The following is a 17,195-nucleotide window of genomic DNA, read 5'->3' as shown; positions in this document are numbered from 1 at the left end:
TTGTTGTTGTTGTTGTTTCTGATTATTATGGTGCATTCATGTTTAAAATAAAATAATCTTGATAATTTTATTGACCTGTCCTTTTATTTCCATCCAGTTCATTCGAACAGAGCTGGGTCATTACAGGAAACTGTAGTTATGCTATAAATAGGTCTCTCCTGTAGCTGAGACTAGTTAAGCCATATACAAGGAGCATGACATACATGTGTGTACACAGAAATGCACACATGCTACTGCTCATGCATGCTCCCTCATATGCTTGTACATGCATAGACATGCTTGATCATGCACACACGGTAATCCATCGTCCTTAATCACAAACACACACATTCGCAGGGTACATATGGAAGTCAAAAGTCAAAATTGCAAACCTAATCACATTTGCCTAATGAGGCATCTGGCATTCCGCCTGCATTTATGATCATAGCGTTGCTAATAAAACATCTGGGCTGCCCCCCCCCCCCCCCCCCTCATGTGAAATCCAACTGGAATCTGAAAGCCTCTGTGAACTACCCAGTTAACAACATGACATTTCTTTTTAACATACATGATTGTGCATTTGAACACGTGATTTCCAGTATAAAACAATATTATGCATTCAGCTGGGCTGTAAATTAGATATATGGCCTTCACGTGTGAGTTAGTGAATACACAGATGGTGGAGGCCTGAGGCGTTTGAAACATAGGGACAGCGTTCCTACAGGGAGGGAAAAGAGAAGAGCCCATGAACACACGCCGATCACGCCTGCACACACTCTTCTGTTTGCTTGGATCAGTAAAGACCGCTGTGCGTTCCTCTGCTGGGAAAGTTCTGACTGACAGCTCGCTAATGAGTGTCAGCTCTAATGACTGTGCTGCCATTAATGGAGATAAATAAACGTACATCGGTGGCTAAACCTTCTCCAACACTTTCAAACCAATTTACTCCCTGAGTTAATCTGGTGGATGCAGTATAAACAATCTACTGTGCATATTTTTCTTTTTCTTGCCTTTTGTTTACATTTCACGTGTGATTAGAAGTTTTTCACATCCTGGGATCAAAAACATGTTAAGGTGTATTTCAGCATGCTATGCCCAGAAATTGCACGGGGCATGATGTGAACAAGATGTGATCACGTGAAAAAGAGGTATTATTATGAGGAATGAGGAAATCAGATCAAAGAATAAAACCACATGGCCTAGATGTGATCAACTAAACAAATCGTGGGGGGAAAAATCACATGTGAACATAAAGATAAGATAAGAGATAACATGTACCTTTATTGATCCCCCATAGGGGAAATAAAAATTCAAAGAATCATGTGGAAAAAAAAAGCATGTGCGATGATGTCAAAATAAATTAATAATGTGATAATATATGTGAAACAAAGCATGTGAAGTGCCTAAACGCCACATGTGTAAATTACACGTGGAGTTCTGTGTGGAACATCTTTTTCACATGTTATTATGTGAATAATAAATGTGAAAAGCAAATAACGGTGCATTTTGCCATCTTATGCCCTGAAATTGCACATCAAAAATAACAAAAAAACAACCTTGTGTATGCTTCATGTAAAATATAATAATAATAATAATTGCATGTGAAAATAAATGAGTGGGGCACGGGGGATTAGTGATTAGCATGTTTGCCTTGCACAGCTGTGGTTCGATTCCCGCCTCCACCCTGTGTGTGCAGAGCATGCATGTTCTCCCTGTGCTTCGGGGGTTTCCTCCGGATACTCCAGTTTCCTCCCCCAGGCCGAAGACATGCGGTATAGGCTGATTGGCATTTTCAAATTTTCTGTAGTCTGTGAATGTGTGTGTGTGTGTGTGTGTGTGTGTGTGTGTGTGTGTGTGTGTGTGTGTGTGTGTGTGATTGTGCCCTGCAATGGATTGGTTGTCCCCCGCCTTGTGCTCAGAGTTCTTTGGGATAGGCTCCAGGCTTCCCTGCAACTCTTTGTAGGATAAGTGGTACTGAAATAGATGGATGGATGGATGGATGGATGGAAATGAATCATGTAGTGGGGAGAATATCATATGGGAAAATAAAAATGTGAAACCTGTGTGAAACAGAACATGTCTAAAAGCCCCATGTGTAAATTTCATATTTGAATCATATGACTTTTCTTTAAGACATTCAATAACATGGATAATTTCTAAATCACTTCAGTATAAATATAATATAAGTTTACGACTCCTGCATTTTAAAAGCAGTTAGTAGAATCTTCACGTTTTTGCTGTAGGTTTGTGATTTGAGACAAAGCAAAGAACGACCAAAACGCTTCCACTGTAATATTGAGGAGCCTTCACTATCTGTCTTTAATCTCTAGCTTTACCTCTTACTCATTGCTTTTTCTGTCCATTACCGTTCTCTAAACAAAACCACAGTTCTTTGCAATTTAGCATATTTTACCCCACTCTCTCTTTTTTCGCTTTCCCTCTTTCCCTCTCTCCCTCCTCAGCTCCCTTGTCTATATTCTGACAGGTGTGTAATTGGATGATTAATGTCCGTTCGCAGTCCTCCCACTCCCCCTTCCTCTCACACAAAGCTACACACACACACATGCACACATGATCACATACACATTGTACAAGTATAATGATGCTGGAGATATTATAAATGCGAATTTGCGTAGATTGTGTGTCCATGGTTCCTCCCTGCTGCAGGAAGTTACTACATCCATATACACCAGTGAACATTCAACACTCACTGGCAATTATAGGATACAATTGATGGGAACTAGGCTACCCCTACCCCTTAGTTTTCCTTTTATATGTCTGCATATCTTTTCTACATCTTCATTTTAATTCATGGAAATTCAAAAACACTGAATGCTTTTCTTCTTCTTCTTTTTCCTCCGAAGCTTTGTGTCCAACATGGAGCAAGTCCACAATGTCCGTTAAAATGCCTTGCACCCAGGGTAAACATCCATTATTATACAAGAAGAAAACAGTGAAAGCAACCAAGATCTAAAGTGGCTCAGGGTTAGCTGCAGGGGTCAAAGAGAGATGCCACTTCCTGTTAACCCCTGGACGAACTCTAACCCCTGCTGCAAGCTGCATTCATCACATTAGCATGGTTAGGGGTCGCAATGCATGAAAAGTGCAGAAGCGAGTGGATGAAAGAAAGAGTGGGAAGGTTGCTAGGCATGAATAGTCTCACTTTTAACCAGGATTGCAAGGGCTCATGGGTAAAGCAAAAACCCATGGGTATGCTTTTGTTTCTGTAATGTTGCTTAGTGTTTAGACTAAAAGTCTCATTTTTAGACTTGAGTTTTGGGTTTAACAACCTGCTCAGAACAACAAAGCAATTTAGACAACCAAATAACAAATCTAGTAACTAGGGTCTAGGGTTAGTTTATTCTGGACTCTGATTAGAATACAGCAAGGTCCAAGTCTACCAGTAGTGATGATGCTTTTGTTTTATGTTCTTTTCAAATGCAATACAAAATCCTTCATTATATTATCATCATTAACGTGAGTGAAATGAGCACTCTTAGAAGTATTTACATGCATTTCAAAAGTTCCTAGTGCTCTTTTACTTTAATGATAGCATGTGCTCGAGCTGGCATAGACTCCACAAGTTTGTGTAAAAGCTGATGACTCATGTTAGGTCAAGTCCAATGGAGTTTCATCTGAACATAACAGGGATCAGACTCATTTTTGAAAATTCTTAAACTTTCTGTTTATTTTCAGTTTTAAATGGAATGTGGTCTCAGACAAAGATAAAACTAATTCTATTTGCATTCTTTAATATTTGATTCTTTAAGCTTTTTTAATGGATTCAGCAAAAATATGAACAAATATGGAATTTTTATTGTACCGACTTATACTGTGAATATAAAGAATATATCTAATTACAAATATATATTCATTATGTAAGATTATTTTAATGTTAGTCATGTATGTTTTGTGCAATATTAATGTTTTTGTGTGGTTGAGAAAGTGGGATGGTGTAAGTTTTTGGTGCTACAGTGCTTTGGTCACGTTTGCCTCGCACCTCCGGGGTTGGAGGTTGCACAGAGTTTGCATGTTCTCCCTGTGCTTCGGGGGTTTCCTCTGGGTACTCTGGTTTCCTCCCCCAATTCAAAGACATGTGTTGTAGGCTGATTGACATTTCCAAAATTGTTTGTAATGTGTGAATGGGTGTGTGAATCTGTGTGATTGTGCCTATCGATGGGTTGACACCCTGTCCAGGGTGTCCCCCACCTTGTGCAACGAGTACCCTGGAATAGGTTCCAGGCTCCCCCGCAACCCTCTGTAGCCCATGTAATGATCACTGTGACAGTTGTATGTTACCAACAAATAATAAATATGTAAATATTAATATGAAATAAAATAGAAATAAATATTACTATGCTGCTATCGGCTTTAGTTAGTTTTCTTTGGATGCAAATAGAATATAAATTATATTCAACAGGACTGTGTTATATTTTATATAATACATAATTATATTCAACAGGAAGTATGTTATTTCACTATATCTAAAACAAGAGAAAGAAACTTTTGGTCTATAGTAATGTAATCGTCAAATTATCATCATAAGTATTATCCTCATTTTTACCACTGGGTTTATGTTTGTTTTATTATTACAGACGTGAGGGACAAGGTCTTGACAAGATAGCTTCCAAATATTAGACAAGTTACTTAAAAACAGGCAGGAACATATCCCTCTGTATAAGAAACCAAATGGACCCGACATCAGTACTTGCAGAACTCATCACAGAATTTACTCTGTTTGAACACTTTACCAAAAAATGTTAACACAGAATACATGTGATTAACAAAGACACTGCACTAGTTTGATCCTTTACAGCAAACTTAACATATGACTGTTAGGACATGGTGAATGCTACTTTTAATACAAACTTTAAAAAAAAGAAAAAAAAAAAAAAAAAACAACTGAAGATTAACATCAACTCAAAGTTTGGTGATACAGAGTTTTTGGCAGACATAAATACAAAAATAGATTAAACATTAAAGAAAAATTAAATTAAATATGGTGTACAAATGACAAGAGTGCCATTAATGACAAGGGGTTAAACTGCCCTCTTTATGGGAAGACTAGGATTGGTCCATAGCATATAGGACTGCTTGAGGAACCCAGCTATTTTTCACAGTTCAAGCTCTCGTTTCGTCGAACAGATCCAGCAATTAAGTCTTTGGGTTTGTGGGAAGGCTTGAATACGTTGGTTCAAGGAGACAGTTACAGGACTTTTTGGTACAGTTGTGAAGGCACCAGACTGCAGATATCTGGTGTGCTCCTCTGTTCACGTTCCGGATGAGCAGTCTCTGGGCAAGGCAGAGAGGCTCCAAAAGCCCCTAAATTTCAGTTCAGGAAGCAGGAAGGCCATAGGAAGACATGAGTCTAACCAGACGATTTTTTTAACATGTATGTTGTGTACGTTAATGTGTGAGAAATGCAACATTCAGGCAGTGTGGCTGTCTGGGTATTTTTCCACTGCACAATCTGAAATGAGGACAAGCCAATCCATGACCCAATGGAACTTGGGATTCTGGGACATTCTCTACCAATTTCATAGACATAACATAAAAATGACTACTCTGTCTTTATGGTGCAACACTTTCAGTATTAAACTACCTTTTTTTTTTGTCGGAGGAGTGGTACCCTGAACCAAGGGTGCATGTTTTTGTATCTTTCACCCAGATAGTGCACCTTTTAAAATGACTTAAGGTACATAAAATGAACCGTATTTAGTTTTTGTGTATAAAAGATACACTATATGCACCTTTCTAGGTAAATGATACATACAAAAGATGCACCAGCCTAGCAACAACAACAACACTTGTTTGTACCCTTTTTTCTGAGCGTGAACAGCACCACGCTCAAATTCAACATGGAATACATGATTAAATGAATGAAATTACGAGCCTGAAAAGGCTTGCCGATGGATTATTACATTTCATCAACAATAAGAACTAATCAATAAATTTGCACTATGATAAAATTCATTAACTTTCACCAGATTGCCAACAAAAATATGATGAAAACAGAGTTGTACAATGGACATATGCAACACCATTAGAACCTCTGTTTAATTCATTTTTTTGTAAAAAAAAAAAAAAAAAAAAAAAAATTTGTTGTGCTTATACTTTAAAAAAAAAAGAAATTAAACTTAAACATTGGCACGGGTTAAGAAATAGCACAGCACAATGTGGGCAAATCTACAAAATACTCTGCATGGAATGAACAGCTCGTCCCCGAGTACCATCAGCTCTTTGTTGATGCTTATCTATAACTATAAAGCTGGAAAATTTTGGCCCAGCACTTTGGCTGATGGAGCAAAATCCAGATCCAGTTTTGTGTTGGCAAAATTTCCAGTCGTTTGTGCAGTAGGAAAAAGCCTGAACCATACCACTGTGCTGACGCTGATATCAGTTTGTAATGTAACAAAAAAAAAAGACATAGAAGGTTTTGTGACAGTTTTTAAGACGGTGATTATAAAGGGTTAGTGTCGTAACATGACAAAGTTTATGAAATCGTGCCGTCGTGTTACTGAGGTGAAACTAGTGCACTCGGAGTGCGTGGGCCCAGTTTCCTGTTAACCCCTTCCCCTCCCCCGCTCTCAGTGGGCATGGATGTCCAGGCCTTGTCCAATTAGAGGCTCGGCGGAGTGCGGATGGGGGGGTGGGTGCAGTAGCATGGCAGGGTGGGGGCCGGGGTATGGGTGCAGCGACGGTGCCGCATGGGTGTAACCCGGCTGGGGCAAGAGCGCACCGGGGTAGTCTGCAGGCAGAGACGGCATTCCCTGAAGACCTGCAGAATGGAAACAGAAAGATGAAGGATGGTGAGAGTCTATAATTATTGATTCAAGTCTGAACTCGTATTAATAGCTGTCCTTCCTGTACTGTTGAATTGATTTGTATTCATTTTGTCATTACTTATAGAATTAATAATCAGTGCTAATTTTATGATTAATAAAACTATATGTCTACTAAAAAGTTGAAGGTAAGTGGAACATATCTAAAGCTGCCTCTGCTGCCTCCCAAGTTTTCTCTTTAAACTAACTGAAACATAAAATTCATGCCATTTGTTTTGTGTTTGTGTGTGTGTGTGTGTTTTACACTTTTTAGTCGTATGGTTCACAAAGTCAGGGAGTCTGTGATTTTTTTAGTTTGTTTGTTTTATTTTGTTGCAGTGGTGAAAATAGCAACCAACATTATTAAACTTATTAGATTTTTATATTAGATTATTTGACTGCTCCCTTGAATTGAATGTCTTTAATCCAAAGCTCAATACCCCAAATCATTATAAATAATGCCAAAATTCAATCAATCACCAAAATATTTCAGCACACATTTGATTAATGAGCCTAATATATAATTCGCTGAATTATGTTCATAAAATAAATCTTTACTGAGGGGGTCTCTGTCTATGAAATGTTTAAAAACTCCTTATTTACTACACTACACTGACATAAATATAGGTCCAGCCTAAATCATTAAACCACACTCGTTGTCATTGTTATGTCCAAAAACTTAGAATTAGATGTGTGCTTCAATTTAGCCGCATCCCAATATAATCAAATAAGACCAATCAGAACACAGTATGATCCTTGGCGTATATATTACATGGATTATAACACACTGGGAATGGTTTTCTTCTAGCCACTATACACATTTACCTGCTGTCCGAAGGCCTAAGTGAGGCTGACTTTCTAATCCATAACCTCCTAATGCGCCTCCCTCTGGGCTGTACGGGGCACCTTGACCTGTGTGTTCACACACACATATATACAAAATTGATTCAGAGCACTTAGACACAAATCCAGTTGAAATAAAATGGCATGCTATACAAGTTATTTAGTTTAGATGTTGTTGTTTACCTGAGCGATTTGACTGGTCAATCATGGGCTGGACTATTCTGCGTCGGGCGTTTATAAACCTGAGCAAGATGAGAGTACAGACATCACACATTACACACAGAAATATAGTGCAGATATGTTGCAAATGAGAGCTAATGGTGATTTTTTTTTTTTTTAAGTATTCAATTTCACATAGATAGAGAGACTGGTAGTTCAGGTCATTTAACATGACTAAGAACCACTAATGATCATTATGTTAATACAATGAATGACAAGAAATTCAATGATTCATAAACATTACTCAGATTTAAATAATAGACATGTATAAGATGTTTCTGTATAAGAAACAAAATGGCTCGCTGCTATTATACAGTATATTGTACTTGTAATGCAATACATAGGCCCAGCCTGGAAAGAATGGGATTAATAAATCCATAACTGATGTTGAGTAAATGAAAATGTTCATAAAGCCTGAATAAATAGATACGCAGATAAGCATGGGCATTATTAATGTTTCCACAGCTAACATAAATCCTAATTAAAAGTGAGTATTGATCGTGGTGCAGTAGCTGGTTCATCAGCTGCCATCCATCAACAATCGCAGTAGGAAGTGTAGTGTGAAAGAGGAAGTTGCTGATTGAGGTTAGAGGTGTACTTACCAGTTGTTGACCTGAAGGATGGTGAGTCCTGTGTCTTGAGAGAGTTGTTTTTTCTGTTCTTCGGAAGGGTATGGATGCTGTTACGGGACAAAAAAATTTTACGCGACAAGTAATTATAACTTCATGGCATGACAGCAGAGGAAAGGACAGGTTTAGTGGTCAATAGTGGGTAGGTCTTTATTTTTGGAATGAAACATTAAAGAAATGTGTTTTGTATTGGCCATAAAAGCATGTGAAGGCAGCATCAAAACCCAAAGCAACAAATGCTACCACTTGCAAATCTCATTCATGCCATATATATATATATAGACCGCACCATTTTAAAAGTGCACATGAAGTCACCGTATAACAAAGTACAATCCGACTCTGTAATAATTGAACAGGCACCAAGGAATCTTCGATCTAGACAGAGCCAATGGTGTCTGCACAGTGCCTCTCCTGTCTTTATTTATAGTCAATGTGCCGGAGCTCAATTATGTGCGTAATTACAGCAGCTTCATTAGCGGCTAATTACCATATGCTCGTTACTGTACTGCGCCGGCACCTCTCATTTCAACTCCATTCAGCTGTGCAATAATTCCCCGGCTGCGAGTTCATAAAATTCAGATTTCACACCGACTGGTTTGAGACGCCATGACTTGCTCTCTGGAATCTTCTATTAGATCTCCAGCATCTCTTTTTGAAACTATCTTCCCCTAATATACTTCTCTTATTTGTCTTTCTACTATAATAAACACTAAGTCAGTTCTGTTGGGGTTTCTTTTTTCAGTGCCTCCGTGTCTGACTTACTGATAGGTGCTGGAAAAGCCAAGCTCTCATTATGTTGGTTGCCACTTTGGGAAAGATCCCTCGTTTCTTGTTGTTTCTTCGGTCTCGGTCTGTCTCGTCCTCTTCTCCTGTGCTAGGAGATGCTACAGCTCCGTCCAGTCCATCTCCTGTAAGATGCAACAAGGGTAAAATTAGTCTTTGTAATGCTGTAGTTTCTTGTTTTTGTTGAAGTAAGTGTGTGTGTGTGTGTGTGTGTGTGTGTGTGTGTGTGTGTGTGTGTGTGTGTGTGTGTGTGTGTGTGTTTAGTGCCATTATGTCAAATCTCATGTAGGTTAACATGTTTTCTGCAAGTCGAACACGTTCCTGCAACATCTTTCTGTTCCTGGAGCTACACTGCTTTTACTCATGTCATCAGTGCGCCCCTCTGAATTCTCTCACTCCAGATCTTTAAATTTCCTCATCTACCAGCCCATTTCCAGCTCCACATTTCAGTTCCTAACTCTTGAAAATATTTAATTGCTAACATTGATTTAATTGTGGATTCTAATGACATTCTATCTCATTACTTTTTAGCTGTAATAATAATAATAATAATAACAATAATAATAATAGTAATAATTTAAAAATTTTCATTTTAAATGCAGTGTGAAGTAATATATATAAAATAAAGAATAAATAATAGCAGTGAGAGAAAGAAGAAAATAACCATAGAAAACTTTTGAAAGTGCAAATAATGTTTAAATGTACAGTAATTAAATTATAAGGCATGTCAGGATTTGAAGGTGCATACTGATGACATTAGATCAACATCAGAAAGAAACACTAAATAATGTGGTGAAACATTCAGGTCACCTTGAATTATCAATATTAGACATTCAAAATTTCTGGAGAACTGAAAGCCTTTCGAAATGTGTGTGTATTTCTGTGTGTTGTAAATACCAACGTCGCTGCAAGTGTCCACACTGTGTGTGGCAAGTCCACAGGAGGCGCTCGGGGTGCCTGACGGTGTTGACAAACAGTCATCTGTGTCTCGCAACCAAGACTGATTCTAGATTATGCAAAAGACTCACAGTTAAACATATACACTCTGAGAGCCATCTTCACTAATCACCTATAGAGGAGAGCAAAACTGAATTGGAAACTTAGAATCCCATCCGCCCATCCTATTCACTCACCTGCTCTGAAAGACTTGTGCAAGAACCTGTGAAATCCTCCATGTCTGATTTGGACCCGGACTCGCGATCCTCTAGCACCAAATCAGTGGGCATTTTGCCCTTAAGACAGGTGATGTAGCGATGACAGAAATTATCACACAGATCATGAACCTGCAAGATCAGAAAGCAAACAGATTCTTGAGAAAAGTAATAAAATAGTCACTAGTTAATAACAAACAAAGAAAACTGCAATATCACTGTACCTTTTCTAGTTCTAGTAGGTGAAAGCGTAGTACTTGGATGGCCTGGATCATCTGCAGAAAATTAAAAACATATAAGTACTAATTCGAAAAAAATTCTGATTTCTGATAATCTGATTAATCACAAGTCATGGGACTGTATCTTTCCCAATTCCTGCCCATGCCAGCTACCAGCTATGGGTCAAAGCTCACATGCTCACAGGTACATGCTTCCTCAGAGACACCAGATCTCAAACTGCTGCTTATGCTGTCATAGGGCAGCGTAACACACTCGGAGGAAAACGCTATCCATCCTCTTCCACATAAATGAGCTCACAGACGCTCAATTGGCTAGTGTCGCACTGATTGACAGTAGAAAAAGAGTAATGCTGTCTCTTCCACCAATTAAGCGTTCTTGACTCCCAGTCACGGACAGCTTTGGCATCATCTGGATTTGAACTAGCAAAATGCGGCATGAGCTAATAGTGCACCTGCTTTCCTATTGCACCATTCAGGAACCAAAAATTTTTTACCATTAAACTAAAACAAGAAACATTGCCTCTGAAATGAAATGAAATAAAATAAAAGAGCCAACATGGAGTATACAAAAACTAGACTAGAAATATCTCTAACAAACTAACAGACTATCACAACCACATTTAATACTACACTGGAATTCAAATATGAGCAAATACCAATCAAAGCTACTATTTAAAAAAATGTAAACATATATGAACCCTGCTTTGTCTAGGTGTGTTTGTTAAGGCGGTACATCTCACCAGATTGTCCAGTTCTGGATTTGATGAAAAGATGGGTTTCTCTGAACGGATCTAAAAACACAAACAAATATATTGATGTCTGTTACTTATCGAAGTGCAAGGAATCCGATTGGCGGTCAGTGCTTCCATTCACCTGTTTGGCGAAGGCCGCGATGTCTTCGTTGAACGATTCAGACGAGCAGACGTCGCTGTGACCCGTCATGCTGGGATGATGAGATGCATTTGACAGGGAGCTGGAGTCACGTGGTGAGCACGTAGCCAGTTCACACTTCTCAAACACCAAGGCCAAGAGTGGAAACAGAGGGTGGCTGCACACATATTATAAAGTTTTAGAGCGTACACTCTAACATCCCAGTGTTTAAACAGGAAGCGCTCATGTGACATGTGACATAAGTGTATCATGTTTATGTATGTCTCACCCGTAGATCTGATCACGGTAGTGTTTGAGAGAGTCAGGAACGCCATGGGCATAGTGATGTGGCGGTAGCGACCTCATCGCTTCGCCGTACCCCCCCATGGGCATGACCTCTGACCCTGGGTACTGCACCAGCTCTTCATACTGAGAAAAAAAGAAATAGAAGTATTGAACTGCAACTTTCAGATTACATATATTGTCAATAAATATATTGACCCACTGCACCTTTAATTACAGACCTTTTTACACATTCATTTAAAAATAACATAAAATAAGATATATGGATGAGAAACAATGTACAGCTTTTATCTATAGAAATTTGACCAGATAATGAAAAGTGAGCATTACAAAACATACATTTAGACCCGAATATGTTTACCATATAATTGGTTAATATTATTTTCCCCAGCCTGCATGTGCATCATGATGTGTTGATAATGTTTACAGGTGAGGATGCAAAAGTACAATGAAAAAATATTTGTCTGTAAAAATGATTGACACTTGAGGACCATGAACAGTAAGACATGAAGTAACTAGTAACTAACAACAAAAGATGTTTAGTTTTGATTTCTTTTTTTTTTATGTTACATAATTGAACCTTAAGGACCACTAAGATTCCTTTCTGAGTAAATTGACATTTTTTGTACCTCAGAGAATACATGTACCTTATTTTATGTCACTGGATAAGTGTACAGTATATTAAAATGCACATAGAACGCTTATTACAGGTAATTGAGTACAAAAGACATTACAATAAACACAAGCCGATGTACTCAAACTAATCCGATTAAATTAGAATACAAATGATAAGAAGTAAAACCCAACGTACAAATATACTGTATAATGAAATGCTCGTGAAAGATTTTGGGAAAGGGTCTACAGAGCGATGCCATAGAAGAAACATTTTTAGTTATCTAAAGAACCTCTGGAATCTTTAAATATTCTAGGGTTACCATACAGGAGAAAAGAATATTTTTTTCTACCATAAATGTTTATATTGTGTGAAAGATCTTCATTGGTATGTTCTGTGTAATTCATCAGTTATGTATATATATATATATATATATATATATATATATATATATATATATATATATATATATATATATATATATATATATATATATATATATAAACGCTTCAGCACCATGCATACTGTTTAGATCATATTTGTAGGTAAATTTCAGTAATACTTGATTAAAGGAATTGCTTTCATGTGCGATTTTTCATGAACATTTAGGAGGGACGACGACAATGTGGCGTGGTAAACATGTAAATCTGCGCATGCGCTGTATCGTCTCGCCTCTTAAGCCTCATTAAGGCGCTTTAAGACATTTGGTTTAAACGTGCACTAGCTGATTTAGTAAATATTAGCCTATGGTTATTCTGTCACAGGCCATACTGGACTATGTGTATCTTTCTGAAAAGTCTCTATAAAAGAATGACCGATTATAGGATTGTTATTTAAAAGGTATAAATTAAATTAAATATAGGCTACATATAAATAGTTTAGGGATATGGTGAGCTATAAACAGGATCGCTATTCCAGAATATTCTGTAATCACTCTCTAATCCCTGAGCATCATCATCTGATCATTCGATAAATATTAGTTCACAATCTGCGCCCTTTTTTTTTAAAATAAAGTGATCAAACCAAAGCTCAGATAAACTGCTGAGCCTGATCCAGATACAATTGTTGATCATCATTATGACTTCTAGGCCTGCTTGTTACCAATCTGCAATCTGAAGGCTGACAAATTGAAATAATTAGGCGACAGCAATCACATTAATACGCAGCAGCCTGTATTATGCACGACGAAATAATAATCAGAGTTAAAGTGACAACTACACAGAAATAACAGCAGTGCTAATAAGTAGTATTAAATACACTTTAACTGCGTTTGATTTTACTCCCTTCGCACTTTAGGTAGCCTACTGCTTAAACGTCGGTGCGCAAAATGCACGTGAGCATTCATTCTTTAATAAGTGTATTGCTGCTTTAATTAGTTCACTTCATTTGTGGATAATAAAAAAAAAGTTGATTGGTTTCGTTTCTAAACGAGCTCCTACGTTTTGAGCTTAGACGAGTATAAATAGTGTGTTATTCTACAGAGATCCACAAAAAAATTATCTAAACACGTATTTTATTATTTAGTCTTATTATGTAATATAGTAGGCTAGTAGGCTACTATGTTTTAAAAACCCATGCGCGACTTCTAACTCTGATATTACAAATTCACAATAGCATACAAGTCAAAAGGGCAAAAAATGGAGGGGGGGGGGGGGTTCAATAATATAGGCTATTTATTAGCTTGGACACTATATATAGTTATAACTAGAGTATTATTATTATTATTATTATTATTATTATTATTATTATTATTATTATGCACTACACGTTTTCTATTACACACAAAATTATCATAAATTATACTTCATGTTTTACTGTGCAGAAAGCTGAATAAATAAATAAATAATTCTTACTTCCATGATCCAGTCTATATAACAGCTATTTCAGACTATAAAAAACAGTAACAACACTCGTCCTTTTCTTGTGCACCAACATTTCCAAGAAAAAAAAATTCCCCAAGTTAAAATGATACGATCTGTAGCCTACCTGATCAAATATTTACTTGTAAATTCACAGGCCTTCCAAGCTTAAGACAGCTACACTTCTGAAAGTAAACATCCGTATTTGTACTTGGATTGAAAGAACAGAAATGTGTAGAAACTTTCGTTTGTAATTTTGATTGACTTGGAAATGAATTAGCTGCCCGCTGATCAGAAGAAGTAGGCCTAGCAGTTTATATGACATCATAAACATAAAATTATACTTATAGGGCAATAGATAGGCTAGAGATATATAGAGATGTTTTATGGATGGATAATAAGGAAATATGCCAGAATTATGCTGCATTAAGGTCTGAGCCAATTCGCCCTTATAGCCGCTCAACTCGCCAGCTCAGTCTAGCAAAAAAGTTGACCTACTTACTGACTTCCTCTGCTTTTCTTCGGCCCTGTCTATTATTTCCTTCCGCTGTTTGCGCCTATTATTTCTGATCCTGATGGTTAAGCTTAAATTATAAACTGTGAAGAGATATTTGGGAGGTTTTGAGAAAGGAGTGCACTTCGTTTTCAGTTTGCTTATGGTTATATAGCCTATATAGTAATGCGGTTTTATAAGAAAAAGCCATTTTTCCGGACGACCTAAATGCTCATATTACCATCTTGTCATGCAGTAATATTCTGAGTGCCAATAATGCATTATAAAATTACATTTTACATAAAAAAAAATCCATACACGGATCGTTCATTAAACTGAATTCACTTTTTACTTCTATATACTTTTTGTCATAAAGACAGGCCTTGTAAAGCCCTTGTTTTTTTTCTTGTTTTTTTTTTTTTTTTTTTTTTTTGTAAATATTTTATTTGTTGAAAGCTATTTGCTCTCACATGCGTCCAAACTATAAAGATGTCAAATTCTAGGAGCTAGGCTATATTTTTCACTAATATTTTTGCCATTCTATTTACACTTAGAAAGAACCACAGTACAGTACTAGACTAGATATCAAAATAACACGCCCCTACTATTTTGGCATAGTGTCGAATACGGGAATATGTGATTTGGGACGTGGCCCTGAGCTCCGCGTGTGCGCGCGCTGAGAAAAGCAGGAAGGATGCTGAACAAAACTGGGAGAGATCCGGGATCTCACTCCCACCCAAACACCGCCTGCTTCCGAGATCAACAGTCGTGCTTCAAGTGAAGACACTAATGCCTTAAAGATATTATTATTGTTGTTGTTGTTATTATTAATTTGTGTTTTTAATTCTTTTTAAAGCAAGCATGCATGAGCAGAAACGTACCCTTTTCTCCATGCGCCACGGAAAGCCGCGCTCTTCTCGCGGAAGACGACACACACCGATCCGGCAGTCCGGGACAGAACACCAGTCCCAATCACTAAGAGATTATTTTTTTAAAGGAAAGAAAAAAAGAATGCACATCAAAATAGGTACAAGCATGGAGAGCGAAATGTAGCCTATGATCGTCAGTAGATGAGAGCTGGAAGCGCAATGAAGCGCGAGATGATTCAGTAAATCAGATCTCGCGTGTTGGCCTGTAATCTACAAAAACACAACTGCCAACACGTGTGTGTGTGTGTGTGCGTGTGTGTGTGCGTGTGTGTGTGAGTGTGAGTGCAAAATCTGTGTTTTAAAGCACTGACTGTAATGAAGTTTTGAAGTGATCTGCTCGTTTTGGATACGCATAACTCTGATTATAATGTAGGCTTGCAACAAAACATGGAAGAGAGCAGAACCTTCAGTGCTTTTAAATTCCCATCTGGACTCACTGTACGCTACTGTACGCGTTAACTCGACTCTGTGGTGTAACCTATAGATCGCACCAAACCTTGAGACGCGGGGATCCTCTCGCTCGCTCGCGCTCTCCCCCTCTCTCTCTCTCGCGCTCTCTCTCTCTCGCTCGCTCTCTCGCTTTCTCTCTCTCTCTCCTCGTCTCTCTATCTCAGGCTGTTCCGCGGTGAATCGGCGCTGCTTGGCGGGCTGGAGAGACGCCGATCCCGGCGGCAGTGTAGCGATCTGCTCGGTGTATCACTACATCCATGGACCGAGACAAGAAGCTGTAAAAGGATATGCGCGTGTCTTAATGTGTGTGTGTGTGTGTGTGTGTGTGTGTGTGTGTGTGTGTGTGTGAGAGAGAGAGAGAGAGAGAGAGAGAGAGAGAGAGAGAGAGACAGTGTGTGTGCGCGCGCGCGCGAGTGTGTATGTGTATGGGAAGCGAGCAATGGGCCCGGTTTAAAAAGCCGAATGGAGGCGGGAGCGATGCTGGAGATCGGGAGTCGTTTCTGGGGTCAAAACGCGACGGGGTCTCTCGCGCCCCCCTTCTTATCACACACACACGCTCGCGCATTACAAACGCAAGACCCCTGCGTTTTATCTTGAACGGCACGCTCTCGCGCACCCCCCTCCCCCCCATACACACACACACACACACACACACACACACACATAGCAAGCACCCTTATGTCGTATAGTTCCTGAAATTTATGAAATATTCCTGCTGAGGATTTGAAGAGCTGCACAAATAAACACCCTCACATATACACTTCATATACACATCAAGACTGTTATTCTGTTTTAATTCCCTTAAGCCTTTAGGCTATATAGACTCTAAATAGCTCGCAACTTTTGTTTGTAAACATGTAAACAGACCACTCCATTTGTTCTAACTCCACCACTCCATTAGGCTCGGTTATGTGTCAGGGTCAGTGACAGTAACATATGGCCTCTCATTCATTACACATTTGCTGGAAGAAGAAAAAAAACCTCCTCCTTCCCTACTATCATTCGCAATTGTCT

General features: G+C 38.3%; 1 protein-coding gene across 1 annotated transcript; it reads right to left on the bottom strand.

Moving 5' to 3' along the window:
* Window positions 1-4,444: 4,444 nt before the first annotated feature.
* On the bottom strand, window positions 4,445-16,955 carry meis3 (myeloid ecotropic viral integration site 3). The gene is made up of 13 exons (XM_017495069.3): window positions 16,228-16,955; window positions 15,684-15,777; window positions 11,824-11,963; window positions 11,538-11,712; window positions 11,405-11,455; window positions 10,650-10,700; window positions 10,408-10,557; window positions 10,172-10,280; window positions 9,254-9,399; window positions 8,465-8,541; window positions 7,827-7,885; window positions 7,626-7,712; window positions 4,445-6,757 (listed from the first exon to the last, which is right to left on the bottom strand). The coding sequence occupies exons 2-13, from the start codon at window positions 15,693-15,695 to the stop codon at window positions 6,567-6,569; spliced, it is 1,248 nt and encodes a 415-aa protein (XP_017350558.2). The 5' UTR covers window positions 15,696-15,777; window positions 16,228-16,955; the 3' UTR covers window positions 4,445-6,566.
* Between the last annotated feature and the right edge of the window lie 240 nt (window positions 16,956-17,195).

This window comes from Ictalurus punctatus, chromosome 20 (assembly GCF_001660625.3).
Source record: "Ictalurus punctatus breed USDA103 chromosome 20, Coco_2.0, whole genome shotgun sequence".
NCBI lineage: Eukaryota > Metazoa > Chordata > Actinopteri > Siluriformes > Ictaluridae > Ictalurus > Ictalurus punctatus.
Note: the sequence above shows the minus strand (reverse complement) of the source record. Positions and strands in the feature narration are given on the sequence as shown.